We start from the raw sequence: 22,642 nt of genomic DNA on the forward strand, positions 1-22,642 counted from the left end.
GAAGCATCTTAAGCTTGTCTTCCATCTTTTTGGAATTTGTCCTTATGTTAGAATATTATGGCAGGACACCTCCAGATTTTTTATTTCTAATGTTTATGAGGACTTTCCCTGTTTTAGAAGAATAGAGGCTACTGTTAGGCTTTCTGACATAGTCCGATGGTTATTCCCAGGGTTTGAATCCGGTTTGGGACATGTCATTCCCTTCTCTCTCCCATTTCCCTTTCTCTCTTTCTCTATAACTATCAAAGATCAAAATAACCATCAAAACGACATAAATAATCTTTACAATACATATGAGTGGAAAACCATCACCCCAAGAGTAAAATGTATCTTGTCCTACATGATTTCAGAGTTACATTAAGTCCTCTGAGACACAATTTGATGTTTATGATGACAAGGGTATTACCTGGAGTTCATCTGTCAATTTACACCAACACACAGCAGTAGGCTATAGGTGGCGCTTGGGATGGGTTTACTGTATACTGCCTTATCATTTTTCACCACCAGGTGGCCCTCCTTTCACTTTTTTCAGCCTACTCACCCTTAATTGAAGACTTCAAGTGTATGTATTTGCAAAATATATTTTATATTAGGCTCATTGTGCACTTCACATAATAACCAAGTTTTCATTTGTTTATACATATTTTCAACGGCTGCAACAGAGTGCAAGTAGGTTAGCAGTGTCGTTATTAACATGTTAGTCATGTGTCTATTGATGAATACGTTGCTATTAGTGACAACATTGGAGACGCAAGGTAATTTATATTTCTGTAGATATAGCTCATCATTATACCATAAATGGACAATCCTGTTAAAGCATACGAGGAGAATAAAAATAAAGTAACGTAACGTTAAAGCAATATTGATGGGAGGGTTTTTGTATTTTTTTTCAACCGGAAAGAGGGCGGAGACAGCTGTAGTACCACCTGGAAGTTGAGCGAAACGAACGGTTAATGTGAAGGATTGCCGTTTAAAATATGTATGTAAATACAGTTTGAATCTGTGTCTTAGAAATCGGGAACAATTGGATCTACCTAACGCCAAGAGTGTTATTTCTTACTATCGTGCAGGTAAGAAATGAGGCTGACGTTACATTTGGTGGTTGCTGTAGTAAGCTAGCTACTGCCGACTATGGCATAGTCACTATGGTATCGTCGGTGATCATGCAATACATGAACGTTAGCCGGCTAACATTAGCTTGTTACCTACTGAGATGGTTAACCTGGGTAACCATCTGACTCAAACAATAGATGGATAATTTCGTTCACTGTTTGCTAGTAACGGTATTTTTATGTATTGTTGTTAACTTGCAAAGCACAAAGGACTAATTGGATGGGCGATTATTGCCAAAAGGCTAGCTAACGTTAACCGCTAATGTTAAAGCGAACGACATTAGCGTTGCTAGTCAGCCTGTGACGCTGTCAACGCCTCGCCTAGTTTGACAGCTCATTTTCAGCAGTGGACAAGGCCGAAACCACAGAGGCTGTGTCTTCACCACGTCCATCTGCAGACAGTTGAATTAGCTCAAAACCTGACCAACATTAGTATGTAGCTATATTCAATCAGCGGAGTAATACCATCTTTGTCTTGTCTGCACTTAGCTAACGTTAACTGACAGATAACGCTACTTTTGTAACACTAGGCTAACGTTACCCGTTTGCAGCATATTTGCTAGCTAAGCTTTACTCCTAGGATAACTTTATAGATCTTTATCTCACAGTATACACGCACGAACCATTTAGCTTGTAACTAACGACAGCACTGAATTTGACTGTCAACACCGGCTTCATGTGCAGTGCCGGGTGCAGGTCAACGCCCCACCCTCAATGTACCACCTCTTTGTGCAAAGCACAATGGAAATTAAATGGAATAACGTTAGCTTAGCCCCACGTCAGGTGTCAGAGCTGAAGGCAGTGAAAGGGTTGGGATGGGTTTCTGCTTGCCAAACAGGGATGCTCTTCCCTCATCAACCTTGCGCAATCGCCGAAGGTTTGACACTTGAATCATTGGCGTGGCTAAATGGCTCGTCCTGCTGTATACTCCTCACTGTGAAAGTGACTGCTGATTGTTGGGAACGCAGAGAGCTAATTTGGCCATTTGGACGGATGCAGGACAGCTGTAGGAGCCTGTGTCTTGGCCTTGTGACTGGGAGAACAAATTGAATTGTAATGGAGCTTGTGTCTTACCCACTTGTGTGTGTGTGTGTGTGTGTGGTTTATTGCATGTGTATGTAGTATTGATGTACAATAAAGAGGGTCTGCACATATAAACCAGTCAGATAGACAGGCTTGATTAATAGATAGACCCATAGCTTTGCTGAGGTGAGGAAACAGCTTATTGATTTGCACAGGACTGGACCTGACCTGTAACTGAGCCTGGACTTCTTTCCCTCTTAATGCTGATCTTCCAATTGACCTGCCATTATGCTACATGAGTTAGGCTATGCGTCTTTCCCCTATATGACAGAATGGGGTAATATCAGTGTTTGCGTCTGAAAGCTGCCTTTGTGAACCACTGAAACAAAACAAACAGTCACTTTGTCAATAACACACAAATTATCAACTAGAATGATGCCCTGTATATTTGTGTGCTTTGTTCACTTTCACTCCCCTTTGTTTATATCAGATTTCTGATATGGTTGCTGGCACGTCAAAGCCATGTGATCCTAGGTCTAATGAAGGTAGGGTTTATGCAATCACATTCCAGGGAAATGCTTTTTGCGATGTTGGTGTTGTTTCATTGTTGGCTCAGTAGCTCCCTGAATCACATGGAGCTCCTGAGAGAGATGTGAGCTGACAAGGGCTCTGTTGTCATCATGGCCTTGACACAGAAATACTCCCTGACAGCCAGAACAGCAATGTGAAGTCTCTAACAAAGGCCTCAATCTGCAACCTTCCTGTGAGCAATGTGGTCACACTTTAAATCTGTTGTCTTGTGGCCGACACAAACATTGACACGTTACAAGTTACAGGTTTATAGAAGGAAAACTGCTCAAATACAGCAACATCAGAGCGATTGCGATCAGTCATTTTACTCATGTTCATTGTAAGTTGCTTATCTGTTACTAGTAGTTATATAAACCTACACAGAAATGGACAAAGAGCAAAGTATTAAGAGCTCTTGTGACTCTGACAGTGACTTGTTTGGTCGATACATCTTGCTCATATGTAATACCATTTAGGCTTTCTAATACAAATGTTTTATTCATTTTACACAATACACTGAATGCTTTCATTTGCTGTTTATTTCTCTACATTTTCAGATATTCATTCACAAGCCAAGCACTTTCTCTAAGGCACTTTATCCTTGTCAGGTGTAGCTGTTCCCCAAAGAGCACCTGTCTTAAAACTATTGACCCGAACAGTGCTTGTACAATGTGTCACATAAGAGCAATGCAATTTCTGCCTACCATGAGACAATTGTGTTTGTTTTATGGTGCAATGGTTCATCAAATACAGCATGTCGAGCCTTTTTGATAGGCAGACCCCAAGTAACCCATGTACTTTGTCACTCCCATGAGCGAATCCCCCATTCCCTAAAGGGCTATCTGAGGCAGTTTCCCCTTCTGCGGAGGAGACGGGGCCCTAGGTCTTCTCACACAGCCCGATAACGCAAACCTCCGGTGGGTTCCTGTCATCCCGCTGCACAGGGCCTGTACATCTTGTCGGTAGCTACCGCGCTTCCTCTTTTCACAGAGGAGAAAATGGGCCAGTGCTGACGTCACCCCCCCCTGACCGCTCTTGATCTGATGACATAGGCTAGCGCTTCTGTGTCGTCTCTGCATCAGACTCCACGGCCTCAGGTCCCTCGCTCCCGCAGAGGTACCATCCGTCCACATGCTGTTTCTGTGTGACAGTGACTATGCACATGATCCACGTTCACGCACATATGCTGAGCTCGTCTCAGAATCTTGCTGTCAAAGGGAAAAAAAATCCTAACAATAACTTTAATTGCATGACAGGTGATGTGCAAGTCTAGATAATGTTCTTCAGAGCCAGGTTGTTTTTATTTGTATGTCGGCCTGATAGCCGGTCTACGTGCGTTTGTTGACTTTTCAGCACTTAAATGGAATCAGAGTAAAGTCATTGAAGGCCACACCCAACAGATACTGCTGGTTCCACATCAGTTGTTAAGATGTCAACTGGGGTGTGATGTGCTGCTGGGCATATATCCGTCGCTGATAAGAAGAGGAAGTTGTCAGTACACAGACACAGAAAAGCTTGTTATGGAGTCTGCTGGTGTCTCAGGTCTCAGTAGCCGGACTATTTTGCTTGTCCGCTCTGTTCTTTGGATATGTCCTGTCAGCATGTATCAAATATCGGATGTGGGATTTATTCCTGATTTATTCTTATTTCCTCTTTTGGTAGGTTATTACAGCACATCCTGCATTTTATGCTTCTCATTTGTGTGACAAATCAAAACCCGCCCAACTCACAGCCTCTTCCCTCTCTGTTCCCTCTCTCCCAGACCTGTGGGTGAGCGATGCCGTCGGGGTCGAGCAGCGACTGCCCCCACCTGGACTGCGTGGGGGAGATCACCAAGGAGGAACTCATCCAGAAATCTCACGTGAGTGTCCACTGGTCTACTGTCATAGGCCTGCTTATCACTCGCTCTGTTTGTTAGTCTTTGTCAAAGGTAGTGCTGGGTGATAATTCCATATTATTGTTTATCGTGTTTCAGTGGAATCATATCGTCATGATATGGTAATTTTGGGATATCGTGACACACAATTCTGCTGTCTAAATTGATGATAACAAGCAAATTTTATTTAAAAACTCTGACAAAATGAGGTATGAAAGATTTTAAGAATGAAAAATTACTTGAAAATTTCACTTTTGTTTGTCATCACACCTAACATTACCATTCCGTTTAATGGGATGAACATTAATTTGATTAGTTAAGATGTGATTTTGCATACGTGAGCCATATTGTGATATATATTGATATTGAAAAAAACCCTTATGATTATGATTATGATTATCGTGATATTGATTTCAACCATATCGCGCAGCTCCAGTGAGAGGTGATCGCTTCACCAGGTCTGAATTCGACATGTCAAGCGAATGGGCCAAAGTTGTCTGAAAGGAAATATGTGATTGTGCATGTAGCGTCCCTCATCGTTGTCACTTTCGTTTTGAGGAGCAGGGATGTGACTCTAACCTGAATGTCTTCATGCTTCTCTAGGGCCAGTGCCAAGACTGTAAAGTTGGAGGGCCAAATCTGTGGGCGTGTCTGGAGGTGAGACGACAGGGCTTCTCACACACTTATGGATCATTGACAGCTTCACTAGCAGGAAAACGGACTGGTAGCGCCGCACCAGCGAACAGAGTTGTTGTTCGGACCGTTTGAAGCGCTGCCTCCTAATTCTTTGTGTCTCGGGGGGAAACACGTGATTTGTTTTTAACACCTTGGTGTCTCTCTCTCCTTGTCTGCTTCTCTTCCAGAATGGCTGTGCGTATGTAGGCTGCGGAGAATCTCACACGGACCACAGCACTGTCCACTCACAGGTGAGAGATACCTGACCTCGCTAATGCCTTTCTGCTGGGGAAAAAAAAATGCGTAGATGATGTGTTAATGCACAGGGGAGAGGAAGGGGTGTGGCTGGGGGGGGGGGGGAGGGGTCAGAAGGGATGTGGGATAAAAAAACAAAATGGCACAGAAAGAGGAGTGGGGGCGTGGTAGAGAAGCAGAGGCCCCAGTTGAGAGTCCCGGGGGCCGTGACTGGGAATAACACTGTCTCCCGGCATTGTATTATTTTTAACGTCTTCTCTCCAGGATCAAAGAGCCTGCACTTGCCTCTTTCAGCTTTTGAAGTGCACACGTGGTGAAAAACCATCCCAACTCGCGATGTCTGGCTACATCTAGAAATTCAGTTGAAATTCAGTACTGGATCATCCATTATTAATCCCAGTTCCTCTGGGAAGTGGGGGAGATTCACTTTTACTCCCAGCTCCATGGATACAGTATCTACCCTTCCTGCCTGCGCTGAAGCTTTACCTCAGCCTCTGGTATCCCCGCTGTTGATTAACGCTTTAGATCCATCATACAGGGGCAAGTGGGGTCAGAGGGAGAAACCGCAGTCCAGAAAGAGCCTGTTCAAGTGACAGGTAATTCAGAATTGTAGTTCTCATTCCAGATAAAAGATGGACGATGAGCAAAGGAAGTGCAGGTTAAGGCCTTTAATGATGGCCGATTTAAGCATTCTGAACATGGGTGTGATTTTTAACAGCCAGTGCGTTCGCTCATGTTCCCCATATTCGGGATATGTGTCTGCAGACAGCCAGCCTCCCTTTGTGTTTTTCAGGGGGAAGCCATCTTTAAATCTTTAAAGGAAGGGGGCCATGCTTAATTAGTGCTCTAGAGGCCCTGAGGGGAGGGAAACATTTTAATCTCTCGACTATGCAATGAGGAAGAGACTACTGCTGGATCAGATCAGAAGGAAGTAGACAGTGTATGGGAATGAGGGCCTCAGCCAGTCAGACTGTGAATGTGAGCATCATGAATGAATACGAGTATTTCAAAGTCTTGAACTTGAAAGTTATAGATAGATCAACTAATTTTGATTCAACAAGAAGTTGAAGCTCCACTGTGTAGTTTTGGCAAGAGAATAATGACATAATTAGCATTTACTAATATAATTTATTTCAAACCTCATTACACATCTAAAAGAACAAGGAAATGAACCAATAATAAACCTAGGAGATCCTTCTTTATATTGTAAATATGGATGGTAGAATCACCACAGTCAAACCGTCGCTTTCCAGGCATCCAGTTTTTCTCTTAGGATGCTTCATTTGTTCAGCAGTAAACTGTATCACAGTCCACATTGGAATTTACATCCTAAATCTACACAGAGCAGCCATCAACAGGGTCTCACGTGTGTGTGCAGATAAAGTAAATTAATTGGTGGAGTCACCCTGAGAAGAATGATGGCTGTTGGTGTTTCTTGTCCCTCTTCGCTGTCTGTATTTCTCTCAGTAATGTCCTGAGTGCCGAGGGTTAGAGGGGAGACTTAATTTCACAGACACAGCCTCTGCTTTTTATCTGTAGATCACACCCTGAAACAGATGTTGGATCTAAGCCTGGACTATAGTGACAAAGACACTTTGTATTGTTTTTTTTTGCTCACAAAATAGTGTGAGCATGATATGAGTTCTGGCATGAGTAGACTTGGACAGTGGAGTACAGGTTTTTCTACATTTCTTTTTCTGCAATAATATTGTGTGTGGGAGGATCTGTTCTTTTTGAATAGAATTGTTTTTTTTGTGTTTAACTCTGCACAACACCAGAAAACCTTGATTAGGAAGTTGCCTAAAACACACTGTAGAAATTAGTAGTAGTCATTACTGCGATTCAGATTTTTCTTTTCTTTTCAGTTAATGATGTAGCTCTAGTTCCCTAGTTGGCACACAAACTACGATGGTAAACAGGCCGGCACAGTTGTACCAAATTACCAAAACAAAGTAATACTATGTAATACAGAAGTTACCAAACAGATAATACAATTCAGAACATTCCGTGGGATGACAAAATAAATCTTGCAAGTCCTATTAATCCAGCTTGTTATTAATGTCCCTGGTATAAGTCCCTTCATAAATGATTTAAATGGGGGAGTTTGCTCGGTCTGGTGTGTCCCCTTCTGCCAGCTCCGCTCTCCCCTGCCTGGCTGTGTGCAGGCTAATGCAGCCCTGATGAATAATGCAGGGCCTGCTGGTCGGCTGCTGCTCACGTTCAGTCTTCTGTCGGCCTGCCAGGCTGCCAGGCTGCCGCTGTCTGTCTGAGCAGCAGTGGGTCAGCAGAACTCGGCCATGTTTCCACCGCACCGGTCCACCCTGCTGCTGCTGCACCCTGCTCCGCTCCGCTCTGCCTCCTCCTGTAATCTGAGACTCACAGCTCTGGTGGCCTGTTGTCTGATTGCGGTCGATGCATTCAGCTGATGCATTTGCAGTTCCAAAATCTGCAGAACATCATGTTGGACGCTGCAGTGTATTTTAGTTTTCGTTTTCATGCGGGGTTTGGAGGTAGATTTTGTGTTTACGTTTAACAAGGAAGTAAAGTGCTATTGTCGAATGCCAGCTTTTTGGGAATTTAAAAATACATTTTAAATAAAATGTATAAAAGCAACATTGTTAGGTTCTGAATAGGTTTCATTGGGCCAAATGTCATGAAAATTGCTCTAGTTATAAAGAACCATGCCAGCCTTCAGTTCAAGTTAAAAGTTTGAGTTAAAAGTGTTTTAAGTGTTTTTGGCTATGATGGCTAAGATGAGCTACCAGCAGGTATTTAGTGCAATTCTGGACATCAGTGGAAAGTGCTTTGCGTTTGATCATTGTACTGTATTTCCACCCTTTGCTAAAATGCTTTCATGCAAAGCTTGCATACAACTTGATCCATATCGTCTGGCTTTCCAATGTTATCTGACTTGAATCCTGAGAACTAAACAGTTGCAATAACCATCTTTTGTCACTTCCCTCACCTTCCCCTCAGAGTGGCTGTTTCAGAGTTAGTAGACACTTGCCTCAGTGGATAACAGTGTAATTAGCACTCCAGCTGCAAGTGCTAGTGAGGCAATTATACACAAGAGTTAATAAATAGCAAGAATAATGTGGTATTTGAATAGAAAACAATGTGTAAATGACATCACTGTGCTGAATATGATACCTTGTGACATTTTCATACCCCGGTACATGTTAATATTGGGATAGGGTTAAGCAGTATCCAGAAGAATTCTTTAGAACAGTGTATTCACTACAGAACCGACAGGCCCAGCCTCCACCAGGCACACCTTGTCTTGTTCTGCAAGAACAGCAGTATTGATTGGCTTGTGCCAGATATTGTGAAGCAGGGTGTTGCTGAAAAAGAGCATGTGCTCTATCAACCCTCCCTGGATAAATGATAACATTGTCTTGTTGTTTCCCTGTGTTTATACAGTCCGATATGCCTATTCACAAACCTTTTATACAACTTTGTGTTCAGGAGACACGGCACAACCTGACAGTAAACCTGACCACGCTGCGGGTGTGGTGCTACGCCTGTGGCAAGGAGGTGTTCCTGGAGCGGAAACTAGGCCCTCGCTCGCCCCTCGCCAACAGCAAGCCCCTTCCCTCGCCACAGAACACCAGTCAAGTAAGGACTAGACTCCCCTCTGTTTGTCAGCATGCTTTATTATTATTACAGTATTGTCTTTTGTAGAGTTCAGGAGTGATAAAACAGAGGTGAAGTGATGAACAGCAGCAAGATGCCTAAAATGATGAAGGAATTAAAATAAATTACAATTCTTGGGTATCTTAATAAAAATAAAATGCAGTATTATAGTTTGCTATCTGCAAATCTACAGTATGTTGTCTGTAATGGGTTAATATTTCTGGGCCTCTCTTACTGTATAATCGCTCAGTTACATAACTGTGTTCTCTACTATCAAATGCAGTCAAAGCATTGAAGCTGTACGATAATAAATTCCACCAGTCTGACTGTTTGAAGTGTCAGTCATATCGTACCCAGTGGTTCATTGACTAGATAAGGTGTATCTGATAAGGTGTGTGTGTGTGTGTGTGTGTGTGTGCTGTTTTACTCCAGGAGAACAGCAGGACCCCTGGGAGCCCAACTTCTCTGAGAGTGCCCCCTAATGGTGGCTGTGAAGACCTGGACATGGAGGCAGAGGAGGAGGACGACTTGCGTACCAGAGGTCAGCAGCAATACAATGACAATATTACAAACAATTTTATTCATCGCATTATTGACAAAAATATGACGAAAAGAACAAAGTTTCTTTATATTGTAGAACAAAAATGTGTGTTTATCATGGAGACATGCTTTATTATTATCCAATCAGACGTGCATTAACGTGCCGAGCCCAATGTCAGTTTCTTGACAACGTTCCCAGAAATATCAGACAGCTCACAGTGTGAATGTGTGCAGCTCCCAGATCAGCAAATACATCCGGAAATGTCTAAATGTTGCAAAATTAATGTAATCTACACTAATGCAGTTGTGCTAATTTTTCTAATCTACAGTTAAAAGCTGCTGCAGTAGACATGTCTTCCTTGAGCATGCTATTATTTTATTGATTAAAATTGTATACCATTTTAGTCAGTGACATGACTAAAATTTGACTAAAATTAAATGACACTTTCATCGAATTATGACAAAACTTAAAACCATGTGAAAATAAACTGGTCCTCAGTGGGTAAAGCATGGCACTAACACTTCAAGGGTGAGCGGTTCAGTCCCCACCGGAGCCACCTATGCTAATAATGTGTTCACTCAGTGCTGCAAGGCACTTGGGAGAGCAGCATCCACCAAATGGCATATGTTATGTTAAACCCCATGCTGTGTAGCTCAGGCTCTGGCACCAGTCACTGCCTCGGTTGTTTTTGTCAAAAATCCGGGTCATGTGATGGGGAAGTGGAGTAAATAAGTGTCTCTAGACTAGTGAGGGTGAGGGAATAGGTTGGTCACTTAGGATGAATCAGCTGTTCTTGCACAACAGCACACATCCACACTCTGGTGCTGATGCTGTGTCAGTATCAGATCAGGAAACTATTTTGTTTTTGTCCACCAGCCACAGTGGCTCATTTCAAAATTCACCAGCCAGGTTTTTTCCTCTGTCTGTTTTCCCTGTAAAATGTGATTTTTTTTTTAACATGGAAAAAGGACCTCTGAACAATGGTTGGTTACCTGCCAATGTGGCAGGTAGAGCAGACACTTCCCAGCTGCAATCAAAATTTACAAGCGTTTGGCTGGTGGCTTGTTTTAATTTCCCTGGTGTGTATGTGAAGGTTGTGCTTTTCTGTCTCCCCCAGGCCTGACGGGACTGAAGAACATAGGCAACACCTGCTACATGAACGCTGCCCTCCAGGCGCTGTCCAACTGGTGAGACGTCGCCTCCCTGTCTTCCTGTCTAGCCCTCTCACCCCGTGTCACCTCCCTGCCTCGCTCCACGTGTTTTTCTACCCGCTGCTTACTCTTTCAACAGGCTTCATTTCAGTAGCCATTTGCTGTTTTTCACCGGCTGCCTTGTTCTCGTTGACTGTGAAAAATGACCACGGCTGTGCTCATTTGAGAGAGCGACGGCTCAGTGGAAATTGCTGCAGTGCACCATTTGAGACGGCAGAAATGGCCTTTTGTAGTTCCCTGTAGGGCCTTCTGCTCTGACTGAACTCCAACTCTTTCTCCATCTCCTCTTTTTCTACTCTTCTACTCCTCTTTTTCCTTCTTTCCACCATATGTCTCTTTTTATGCGTGTCCCTTTACTGTTTCTCTCCCAGGCTGCCATGGGTTTTTACTGTTTATTAGATTGCCAATATTTCTGATTCATTCTTTATGATTGGATTGTTGGGTCACTTTAATTGGGGCTCCACTGCAGAGTCCGATGTTATTACTGAAGCCTGCGCCTGCTGTTACCTTTATGCTTTTTTATTTTTATTATTTCTGGAACTGCAAAGCACACCAAAGCCCTACAAAGTTCCCTCATATGACTATGTTCCAAGGGGCTGGAACATTTTTAGATTAGAATAAACTGATGATGCCTAGTCTGGATATAAGATGAAATGGGAAAGATGTGGGTCAAAATTTGCAATCTAAATCAAGTTTCAAAAATAGGAGGGACTGAGTCATAGAGCTGCAGAAGGAGGGACCTTTTTCTGGGACTTTCCTTTGATGTCTGTTTGTACGAGTGCTGCTTCTTTCGGTTACTGCCGGGTCATTATTCAGTCAGAAGGACTTTTCTCTTGCCAGGGGAAGGAACCACTCCATGCCTTATTCATTCATTCTGTGTTTTCGTTGTCTTTCTCTTGTACATTCGTTTCCACTTAATATCTCATCAGTTGAGACAGAGGTTCTATCTCAAATTAAGTCCCCTCAGCGGTTTCTCTTTTCAGCTATTTGCCAAGTCCTTCAACTTTCTGCTGTAAATGGAGTATTCTTTCGTTAGCCAGTCCCTCTGTGATTTCACTTTATCATTGAAATATGAACTTAATGAAATAAAACAAATCAAAAAGATACTTGTCAGATGAAGACAATGTTATTTAGAGGTCTTCAGTGTAAACCTCAAATTTCCTTGTCTATTTTCACTTAAGTATCATAGCCGTTCTCTGCTTTCTGTGACCTTCATCAATGCCACTGCAAAAACAAACTAAATATGAGATGATTTCCAGACCTCAAGGTAGAATACAGCCACGTGCCCAACATTTTTTTTTGTCTTAATGTCTTTGAATGTGTTCATAAATAATCTAAAATGTCTTTTCAGGAAATTATTCCAGTAACTGTCACAGATAAAACATAATTTCACTTAGCTGAACATTATCCAGGTCTGTTGGAGGTCTGAAGGATCATCTTAGAGTTTTTAAAATATGAATTTGTCATCGTTTTGACCATTTTAACATATGCAGTTTTTCAGAATAGCCACTGCAGCACAAACCTTTTGGTGGAATAAAGAACAAGAAAAACTCTTGTTGAGGCCAATTGTTCAGTAAAAGCTTGTGATATATTTATCTCTCTGTCCGGTGCAGCCCGCCCTTGACACAGTTCTTTCTTGAATGTGGCGGCCTGGTGAGGACGGACAAGAAGCCTGCACTCTGCAAAAGCTACCAGAAACTGGTGTCAGACCTGTGGCACAAGAACAGGTTGGCATTTCTCACTTTTTCACTTTTCTCACTCATCACTCTTTGAATGGAGGACACAAATTAAATGGGTGGAAACATTTTCATCCACCTGCCACAGTTACTTCCATCCAAAATGTACTGGTCACTTTAGTTATTTTCCCAGCCAAATAGGATTTTTAGAATAGGAATGATGGTTGGTTACCTGCCAAAGTGGCTGGGAGAGTAAACACGCTTACCACAGCCGACATTTAGTGGCATTTTTGTAGCAGCTAGTCTTAATTCCCCTCTCTGCTTTATATGAGGCTGTATCCTAGGACTTGTTATTGTGTTTATAATACTTTAAGCAGGCTGTGTTTTGTGGTGTTGCAGGCCCTCCTATGTGGTCCCGACCAACTTGTTCCAGGGGATCAAGGCCATAAACCCCATGTTTAGAGGATACTCCCAGCAGGTGGGTCCTCCAGATGGTGAAGTAAATGTGCAACTTAAGTGCATGTGTGGCCTTGCAATATGTAAACAAAACACGGAGACACTCTTCACTGCTGGAGACATCCTCAGTGTTCTTTTTAGCAACTTTGTTTTGTTCACATCTTGAGAAGTAATCAGTTTTTTGTTTTGTTTTTGCCTCTTGCAAACAAGGACGCGTGGGAAATAAGACTTTAATGATTTAACAGTGTAATGTTTCCATGTCTCTACTGACAATGGGGTGTGTCCAAAATGTGTTTAGAAATATGTGGGTGATGTATTGACTTTGTTTGCTTTTTATAATAACCCAAGTGCATGACTGGAATATAATAGACAAAGCATGCAGTACAAAAAACATGTCTGTCCCTAAACGTTCTCTCTTTTGAGAATTTCCTGTGAGAATGAATTGGTGTTGAGCTTGGCTTATTATGGCTCTGCAAACCAGCCTATAAAGTTGTCCCAGAGCTTATACAGTCCGTCCTTTTTCTCTTCCACTCCATATATCCCTCTAACCTCCTTCCTATACAGAAATCACATTAGCTTCAGCTCAAATCACTCAGCCAGATAAAGGGAATCCACTGCGTAGTAATTACTTACTCACAGCCTCTGACTCTCACACAATTTCTTTCACACACACATAAATGCACACACTAAACTTAAAGGTAAATTGCTTGATTTGATTCAAGCTGGGACTTGCTTTTATGCATTATAGATATAAGGGATTTTAAAATATGTTTTACTGCAGCTAGTCTGGTCTTCCTCCAGTGTCTGTAAATCAGGGATTTACAAGCCTGAATAGTGATATGATAAAGGGGCCCATTTCCTCTTGGCTTGCCAGTGTTTGTTCAGTGGAGTTAACTGGGGAATATTCATTCGTCATGCCATGCTGAGCTGCAGAGCCTTGGAATTAGCATCACCATGAATGGAGTAATATTCAAGGTCCTGGGAGAGGAGAGTTCATTTGGCTAGAGTGGAAGATTGGATGTCTGAGGTTCATTAAGTTTGATTACTCATTCATGAGCATTTGGTTTCAGATTGTAGGATGCAGATAAATTGGGATAAACAAGGAGGTAAAGTGGTTGTTCTTTGTAATTTGGAAAAATGAGCTTTGGGAAAGCTCAGCTGTGTTTGTCAAACTTGATTGCATTTGGTCAGAATTAGTGCTATATTATATTTTAATGTTCTAGACAGGGACAGGAAACTAACTTTTTTTTCACAGGCCACAGTGGCCAAGGTGACTAGTTAATTTAGCACAATGATAAAAGTGAATCTTGCTGTGGTTATCCCTCCAGGACTCCCAGGAGTTTCTGCGCTGCCTGATGGACCAGCTTCATGAGGAGCTCAAGGAGCCGCAGCTCGAGCCCGACGACCAGTCGAACGGCATCACCATGGACGACGTCCCTGAAGAGGACAACCGCAGCCAGTCAGACAATGACTTCCAGTCGTGCGAGTCTTGTGGCAGCAGCGACCGGGCCGATAGCGAGGCGCAGGTTGTGAGTGGGGACGTCCGTCTGATGGAAGACGCCAACGAGGCAGAGATGCTGATTCCTGAGCGAGACGAGATCCAGGCTAATCGGGAGTGGCAGAAGGAGAAGAACATGATTAATGACCTGTACCGCTCTGGGGGTAATGGAATTGGTGGTGGAGGCACTGGAGCAGACATGGACAAAGATGTTGACACGGCCACTGAGAACACACCCATTATCAGCAGCCAGGGAGCCATCAAGGTCCAGGGCAGAACAACAGGTAAATATGGAGAAGACAAGACATGTTGGCTCTCATTCAAAACATACTTTCATTGTCATATTCATATGTGTAATACTGGATCAATAGATTGAATTTGCTTGATTGCCCAACCAGACAACTTGCAAATTACTTTTTGATATTCAGCACCATATCTCTGAAACTCACTAAAATTTGGCCCACTCTCCACCAGATTCCTTCCCGGATGTCCAAGTGTCCAGCACCACAAGACCACAGAGTCCCGTCCCCATGGAAGGACACATTCCCAAAATGTCCTGCAGCCCTCCCAAAGCTGCCTCTGGCTGGCCCAACCTTAACTCTGTGCACAAGAAAGGTACTAAGCAGCTGTTGGCACAGGCTAAGTAGCAAGTGAAAGCTTCTAAATAATCAGTAGTCGGTAGTCGGTAGTCATATCCAGATTGAAGGCTGAAAAGGTCAGGGTCATATTAAGGTAGTTCTGTCCAGTGTCTAGCATTGCTGACTCTTGCATGCCTGGGGCACAAAACACTAATCCCAGATTTAAGTGATGTGTCTGTTGGAATAAATCTCTGAATCTTTTCCCTCTCTCTCTCTCTGCCTGTCCACAGCAGTGACCACATTCAACCCGCCAAAGAACAAGCGTCAGAAGAAATACCGCAGTGTCATCTCAGATGTGTTCGACGGGACCATTGTCAGCTCAGTTCAGTGCCTCACCTGTGATCGGGTGAGTGTTGACGTCAACTAAAAATTTGTTGTTGTTGTGTTTTTTGGTTCTTCATTGAGACAATAGGAAAGCTGAGAGGGACACTAGTATGACTGCACACAAGAAGAGAAAGTGGCATTCTGCCCTAAGCCATTTCCAGGTGTTGAAAAGTTTGGGATTTACGCAGAAAAGTATGGAAAATTGTGGAAAAACAAATTGTGTTGCTCAGCCCTGATGTTCACATGACACTGTTAGTGTAGTTGTAGTCTAGCCTTGTCTAGTCTAGTCTAGTCTAGCCCTTTATCACAAGCATGTCTCAAAGGGCTTTACATAGCATCATATACATGTCATATACATACTACATCACATATACAGCACATACTACATATATATACACATCATATACATCCTATACTACATCATATACATACTTCATATACATCATTAACTAAATCATATACATGCTATACATCATATACCATCCTATACAACACACACAATCTTAGATATGGAATTTGAATTTGTAATGCATGTAGGAACCTTGAAATCTGACCATTCAGTAGTCGCTATCCACAGAAAGATGAGTGCTTTCTGTCTGCGTGTGCTGTGTCTGTCAGGTGTCTGTGACCCTGGAGAACTTCCAGGATATCTCGCTGCCTATCCCAGGGAAGGAAGACCTGGCCAAGCTCCACTCCTCCACCCACCAGACCTCGCTGGTAAAAGCCGGCTCCTGTGGGGAGGCTTATGCACCGCAGGGTTGGATTGCCTTCGTCATGGAATACATCAAGAGGTACGTTAATAATATGTTCGTGACATTGTTGATTTACATTTTTACATTTCAGGCATTTAGCTGACACTGTTGTCTAAGTAAGCAGGTAGGAGTCCAGTGTCACTTAAGGACAGGATGCATGGCTGTTGCTGGGATCGAACCTCTGACCTTTCCAGACGTCATTCGTTTCTCACAACTTCCACATCTAACATTACTGTCTTCTTTATGTTTAAAGCTTATTCCTGTGTCTACTCCTATTTTCAGCTGGTTCTGGGGTCCAGTGGTTACACTACAAGATTGTCTTGCAGCTTTCTTTGCCAGGGACGAACTAAAAGGTGAGCAAGTGGACATCACTTTGTTCTACCATAGATATTAATGGCTGTTTTAATATTGATGTCTGAATTAATGTTTGACTGAGTGTTTTGTCTGATGTATTCCAGGGGACAACATGTATAGCTGCGAAAAGTGCAAGAAGTGAGTACTTAATTTTTAGTGCCTCTGCTGAATATTGAACCATGACTATTAAATCCTTTTAGATGAACTGAAAATCGAAAAATCGGCAGTCTCTTTAATGATTGCCCATATTCTTTTTTTCTTCTCAGATTACGAAATGGAGTCAAATTCTGCAAAGTGCAAAGTTTGCCAGAGGTATACAGACAATCCAGCACTGAACTGCATTTCATGTCTGCAAGAAGAAATCAAAAGGTTATTTTCCCCTATATCTTCAGACCCAGGCTTTCTGAAATAATACTTCTTTGTGTGTTCCTCTGCTCCAGATCCTGTGCATCCACTTGAAGCGCTTCAGACACGAGCTGATGTTCTCCACCAAGATAGGGACCCACGTGTCCTTCCCCCTCGAGGGCCTGGACCTGCAGCCTTTCCTGGCCAAAGACAGCTCCGCCCAGACCACCAGCTATGACCTGCTGTCCGTCATCTGTCACCACGGCACCGCCAGCAGTGAGTAGGCATGGCCACTCCCCCTTTCTGTCACATGAGTTGGCACAGCGCACTATAAATACCCTGCATTCACCAGCCTCTAGAAGGATTTCACATGTACTTGTTAGGTTAATGAATGCTGGTCTAACTCATTCCCCTGTCTGATCCCAGGTGGCCACTACATAGCTTACTGCAGGAACGACCTCAACAATCTGTGGTACGAGTTTGATGACCAAAGTGTGACCGAGGTCTCAGAGTCCTGTGTCCAGAACGCTGAGGCTTATGTGCTCTTCTACAAGTAAGACTCATCCCTGTGGTAGTCGTTTATAACACAATTGTAAACAAGAACTCATTCATCCCTGTGTGATTTTTAGAATGCATTGAGCTGTTTAGAAGTTGTTAGCCTTTGATATTCAAAACTTGAAGCTTACGTTTGATGACTCGGTTGCAGCAGTAACTGATCTGTCGTCTGCTCTGTCCTGTCGCAGAAAGAGCAACGAGGACGCACTGAAAGAGCGCAGGAGGGTGTCCGGGCTGCTCAACATGATGGAGCCCAGCCTGCTGCAGTTCTACGTCTCCCGCCAGTGGCTCAACAAGTTCAAGACCTTCGCCGAGCCGGGGCCCATCTCCAACGACGACTTCCTCTGCTCCCATGGAGGTAACTATGCCAGGCAGACCACGTCTTCTTCATGCTGAAACCACTCAGAGGTCAAGATGACCAGGGATTGTTCTCCCTGCCCCACGCATAAAAACAGTTGACGGAGAAATTGCAAGACATCCCTTCCCTTAGCACAGTTTTTGCTTTTGATCTTTGCCAGGGATTTATGACTTTGACAAAGACTGTAGCGTATTCCTTGCAGAACATAGCAGACTTCAAAGGGGGTTTTTGACTTCTCTTTGTGTGGATGATACTCTCAATAGAGGAGAGGGAAGGATTCTGAAAGGTTTTTGTGCCAATCACGCTCCATTTCTTTTCAGGCTCCTATTCACAAGGCCCTGAAACTTGTGGGATTTAAAATTAAGTATGAAAAAACAGTCAATTTATGGCACAGCTGTCAGATAGACCACAGTGACTGTGGAGAACATCGTCTCATCTAGCGCAAATAAGCACCTACGGATTGTTTCCTCCTGTGCACCTGCTGGCACATAATAATTGACTTGACAAGTAGATAAATGGAAAATAATGTCAGTGCAATGAAAGCCTGATTGATTTGAAGCAGAATATATAACCAGTTGTGTTGTTCTGTCTCTTCAAATCTGCAAGTATTACAGTTTAGACTCACTTTCATGCTCATATCATTGCCAGTTGGTGATGATAAAGCATTAAATAAGATAACAGTTACTTTTAACTGTACTTAATTTTACTATCCATTGACTACAATGAGTTTAAATCGTAGACAGTAGGCACTTCCATTTTTGTGCTAGGGCAGAGGTTTGGATATTGAGAAAAGGGGGGGCCAAATTTGATGAGGGAGGAAGAGGTGGGCCTATTGCAGCTTCTCAGGGACTAAAGCTTATTCAGCATCATAGCAATTCGAACACTGGATCATATCTCAAAGTGATCAGATCAATGCCTGACTCACACTATCCATAACAGATTTGTATTTTGTTTGATTACTCTGCACACAACCATTACGTTTGAAATGTTACAGCATGGTGGTGGTAACTGTTGATGTCTTATGGATAAATGCTTTAATGTGTTTTATCAGGTGTGCCGCCCAACAAAGCAGCGTTCATTGATGACCTGGTAGTGATGCTGCCGCAGAACGTGTGGGATCACCTTTACAGCAGGTAGCTAGAGATTGGCTTGGGGCTTTAAGCGTTTCCAGATCTCCCCTTGCTTATTGTCCTTATAGTTATACTTTCACTTCCTTTTGTAGTTTTGAATTCAGCTGTGTGAGTAAATGTGGACTGGTCTGTGTAGGTATGGAGGCGGACCGGCCGTCAACCACCTGTATGTTTGCCACACGTGCCAGACTGAGATCGAGAAACTGGAGAAACGGCGCAAGACGGAGCTTGACATGTTTGTCCGGGTAAGCCCCTTTCTCCATACAAATACCAGCACAGCTATAATAATGGCTGTCTGAGCAGTGGGGAAGACAGAGCTTTAGCCAGATAAGGTAAAAAACGGGTGTGAATAATAATGTATTGTGTGTCTGTGAGCCTGTGTGCAGCCAGTGCTCAAGGGTGTGTATAGGCCTATTCTCCAGTCTATTTAACCAGTTGATAGGCTGCCTGTGCTGGCGCTCTTCACCCCGGCAGGAGATGAGAGGTGTGAGCCTGATGAAAGCCTTATCATTAATGCATTGGGACAGATGCAGCTGGGATTGTCTGCCCGGTCTGCCCACTTACACAATGGCTGCGTAGAAGGAGAGGTGTGTTGTGTGTCTGTGTATACATGAGAGAGAGAGAGAGCTTCAATAGGCAGATGTAAGCTAACAAGAGGAGCAGGGATTGTGTCGTTTCCAAGAAAGGATGAAATTGGCGAAGTGCTGTGTTAGACTGCCTTCTAATTGTAATAACTACCAAAGAGAATTGATTTGGTTTTCCATCTCCTCTCCTCTCAATCCTTTCATCCTCACTACATTTTTTTTTTTTCATCTCCCCCCTCGTGTTTCTCCTCCCCATCTCCTCCTGCTTCTCTCCTCCCTCTTTGCTCTTCCACTCACTCCTCCCCCATTTCCTCTCTCTCCCTCTCCTCCCCATGCTCCGTCCCTGTAGCTGAACAAGGCGTTCCAGGAGGAGGAGTCTCCAGTGGTCATATACTGCATCAGCATGCAGTGGTTTCGTGAGTGGGAGGGCTTTGTCAAAGGAAAGGACAATGGTGAGTGGACACATGTCTTGCCTCTCCACCCCTAACCATGCCTTAATGGCTGTTTAAAAGGCTAAATGTTTCCCACTTGACAGTAGCACCTTCATCTGATATCTGCTGGACGGTGATGATTTATCATGGGAAAGTTATTTTCATTTCGTTTAAATCACATTTACTTTTTAAAACAAATGGCATGTGTCAAGTCAAATATACATTTTTTTATGGATGGGAGAAAATCAGTAATTTCTTCATGTGGAACTTCCAAATTTTCTGGTTACCAAATATTGCTCATGCTCAGAAGAAACTGTAAATGTCCCTTTCCCTCTCTTGATTTATCTTCAAAGAGCATGCATTAGTCCCCCGAGTCAAGTTTGCCTGCTGCTACTGCAAAATGAAGCGTCAAAATATATTCAGTTTTCTTTCACTTGTCCTCATTTTTTTTTATTTTTTTGCTTTGTATTGTCATATCTAAAACAGCTTACATCTGGAATATCTACAAACATGTTTTTCCTATAACTTCTGCTCCTTCAATATTTGTTTTCCCTGTGTAGAGAGTTACTTTGATAATGTGACTAAAACATTTGACATTAAGGATAATTGCACTCAAAAACAATCGGCTTTGAAAATATACCTCTGAATAGATTAGGTGTGCATGTTACTACAGTATGTAATAATGACAATTTCTTATCTTTCGTCTTTTTGAAGATCCACCGGGGCCAATCGACAACTCCAAGATTGCAATAAACAAGAACGGCCATTTAACACTCAAACAAGGTACAAAGCTTTTTGATTATTTATCTGCTTCGCTGTTCTAGAAAGATATTGTTTCAAATCTTTGTTCAGGGATTGTAACTGGGACAAGTAGGAAAATGTAAACTACATTAGAATAAATGACAACAATAAACAAAGAACTAAAGAACAAAGAACTAGAAGAGCTATGAATTATGTAGTGGTGATATTTAAGTGTGTATTTGCACCGACCCTGCAGGAGCCGACTCGGGGCAGATCTCTGAAGAGACGTGGAACTTCCTCCACTCGATCCACGGTGGAGGTCCGGTGGTGACGGTTCGGCCCAGCGTCTGCCACCAGGAAGCAGAAACATCGCAGTCAGAGGAGAAGATAGAGGTGGAGACACGCTCAGTTTAGCAAAGCGCCCAAGAGAAAACAACAAAAAACACTTAAGAAATGAAAAGCCTTTTATTTTGCACTTGACTTTTATTTCAAAAGCATTCAAGCAAAGGACCTCATCTTTACCACTACATGGCAGCCTTTGACAACTGACAGAGGGAATAAACATGTCTGAAAAGGTTTGTCATGTTGTACATATCTGTATAAAGATCTCTTAAATTTCTATTAGCACTGTAGTATTCATGTGTCGGGACGTTTCCAGAACCAAGCATTTAAATTAATGTGCAGCTAAAGATTCCATTGAATGCCACGTTTCTTTTTCTCTTGACCAAATGAGCAAATATGTCCATGTGTCTTGTGTTGCTAATAGTGATTAATCACAATGCATCTTGCTGTAGATATTGACATGATTTTCCTGTTGTAAGAGAATATTGTACAATGAACCGTAACAAGAGCAAACTGACACTTTCTTCAAGCGGCGAAAATCATAAGGTTATCAAGGGACTAATTACAAACTAAGTAGTCTCAGGAATGAATTTTGTGTTTTGCACTGTTCTGTAGGCTGGCAAAGTGGCATGCTCACACAAACGTCTGGTTTGTATTTGAATGTACCAGTACTGATAGTATGTGGGTCAAGAGTCTCAGCACTTGGTTATTTATCCCTGAAGGGTGTGATTTACTATGATGTTAATAGATTTTTTGTAGAATGTGGCAGGCAGAGTCTGTTAAGAATGCATGCTTTGATAACACTTATTCACACATACTAAAACCCAAATGAACATCACATGTAATTGCATGTAAATGCAAAGCTGCTCATAAAATGTGCACACAATCACAAAATCTGCAACTATCTTCACTAAATTGTACATCTACAGAATACATAATGAGGTATGTAATCAGCATCATCAACAACAGCAATCTAATTAAAGGCATTAATTTCTGTGTATGGGCATGGTGTTGCTTAATATGTTGACTGATAGGGGTAAACAAAGAATGCTGTACTGTAATTCCATATTGCATATGGATGTCTCCTGACTTAAAAATCTATCCTGATTTTTGCTGGCTGACACTATTAAAACTTGATGAAAACATGTTGAACATTGTGATCATAGTTTGATTTTGTCAACCATTGCTTATTTTGGTATGTCATGAATGGTTGTAAGATGATAAACAAGGGGTCAAATTAAGAAACACCTATTACACTGTGCTACCCATCTTAAAAAGTGCTATGTACTCTCATCATCACCTAAATAAGATGACCTCGACCAGTCTCTGACACATTGCACTCTTGACAGGGGCAAAAATGTACTGTACAGTGTTGCATTTTGATGAGCGCGGCTGAATCGGCTCACACACCCCGACTAGTTGACTGGATTGAAAACATGGCTGCTGCCGAATGTGCAGCAAATTTACGGAAGTGAGGTATGTGTAATTCTTGAGCTTCAAAAGCCATTTTAACAGTGAACCTCTAGTTTGGTGTGTATAATACAGCCAATGATAAAACTTGA

The 22,642-nt window shown here is 42.6% G+C and overlaps 2 protein-coding genes across 2 annotated transcripts in view; both read left to right on the forward strand.

Moving 5' to 3' along the window:
* The first annotated feature begins 938 nt into the window (after window positions 1-938).
* Window positions 939-21,316, forward strand: usp33 (ubiquitin specific peptidase 33). The gene is made up of 24 exons (XM_071924319.2): window positions 939-1,070; window positions 4,468-4,566; window positions 5,185-5,238; window positions 5,445-5,507; window positions 8,977-9,126; window positions 9,577-9,685; window positions 10,803-10,872; window positions 12,510-12,623; window positions 12,972-13,050; window positions 14,357-14,810; window positions 15,001-15,141; window positions 15,395-15,510; window positions 16,107-16,279; window positions 16,523-16,593; window positions 16,699-16,732; window positions 16,861-16,906; window positions 17,035-17,215; window positions 17,366-17,492; window positions 17,683-17,852; window positions 18,904-18,985; window positions 19,119-19,227; window positions 19,916-20,018; window positions 20,712-20,780; window positions 20,995-21,316. The coding sequence occupies exons 2-24, from the start codon at window positions 4,483-4,485 to the stop codon at window positions 21,150-21,152; spliced, it is 2,757 nt and encodes a 918-aa protein (XP_071780420.1). The 5' UTR covers window positions 939-1,070; window positions 4,468-4,482; the 3' UTR covers window positions 21,153-21,316.
* A 1,169-nt stretch (window positions 21,317-22,485) lies between these two features.
* Window positions 22,486-22,642, forward strand: part of zzz3 (zinc finger, ZZ-type containing 3) — a 19,474-nt gene continuing 19,317 nt past the window's right edge. Inside the window, exon 1 of the mRNA XM_071924346.2 lies at window positions 22,486-22,556. The gene's annotated coding sequence lies outside the window, so the exon portion shown is untranslated. The remainder of the gene's footprint in view (window positions 22,557-22,642) is intronic.

Source organism: Centroberyx gerrardi, chromosome 13 (genome assembly GCF_048128805.1).
Source record: "Centroberyx gerrardi isolate f3 chromosome 13, fCenGer3.hap1.cur.20231027, whole genome shotgun sequence".
In the NCBI taxonomy this organism is placed as follows: domain Eukaryota; kingdom Metazoa; phylum Chordata; class Actinopteri; order Beryciformes; family Berycidae; genus Centroberyx; species Centroberyx gerrardi.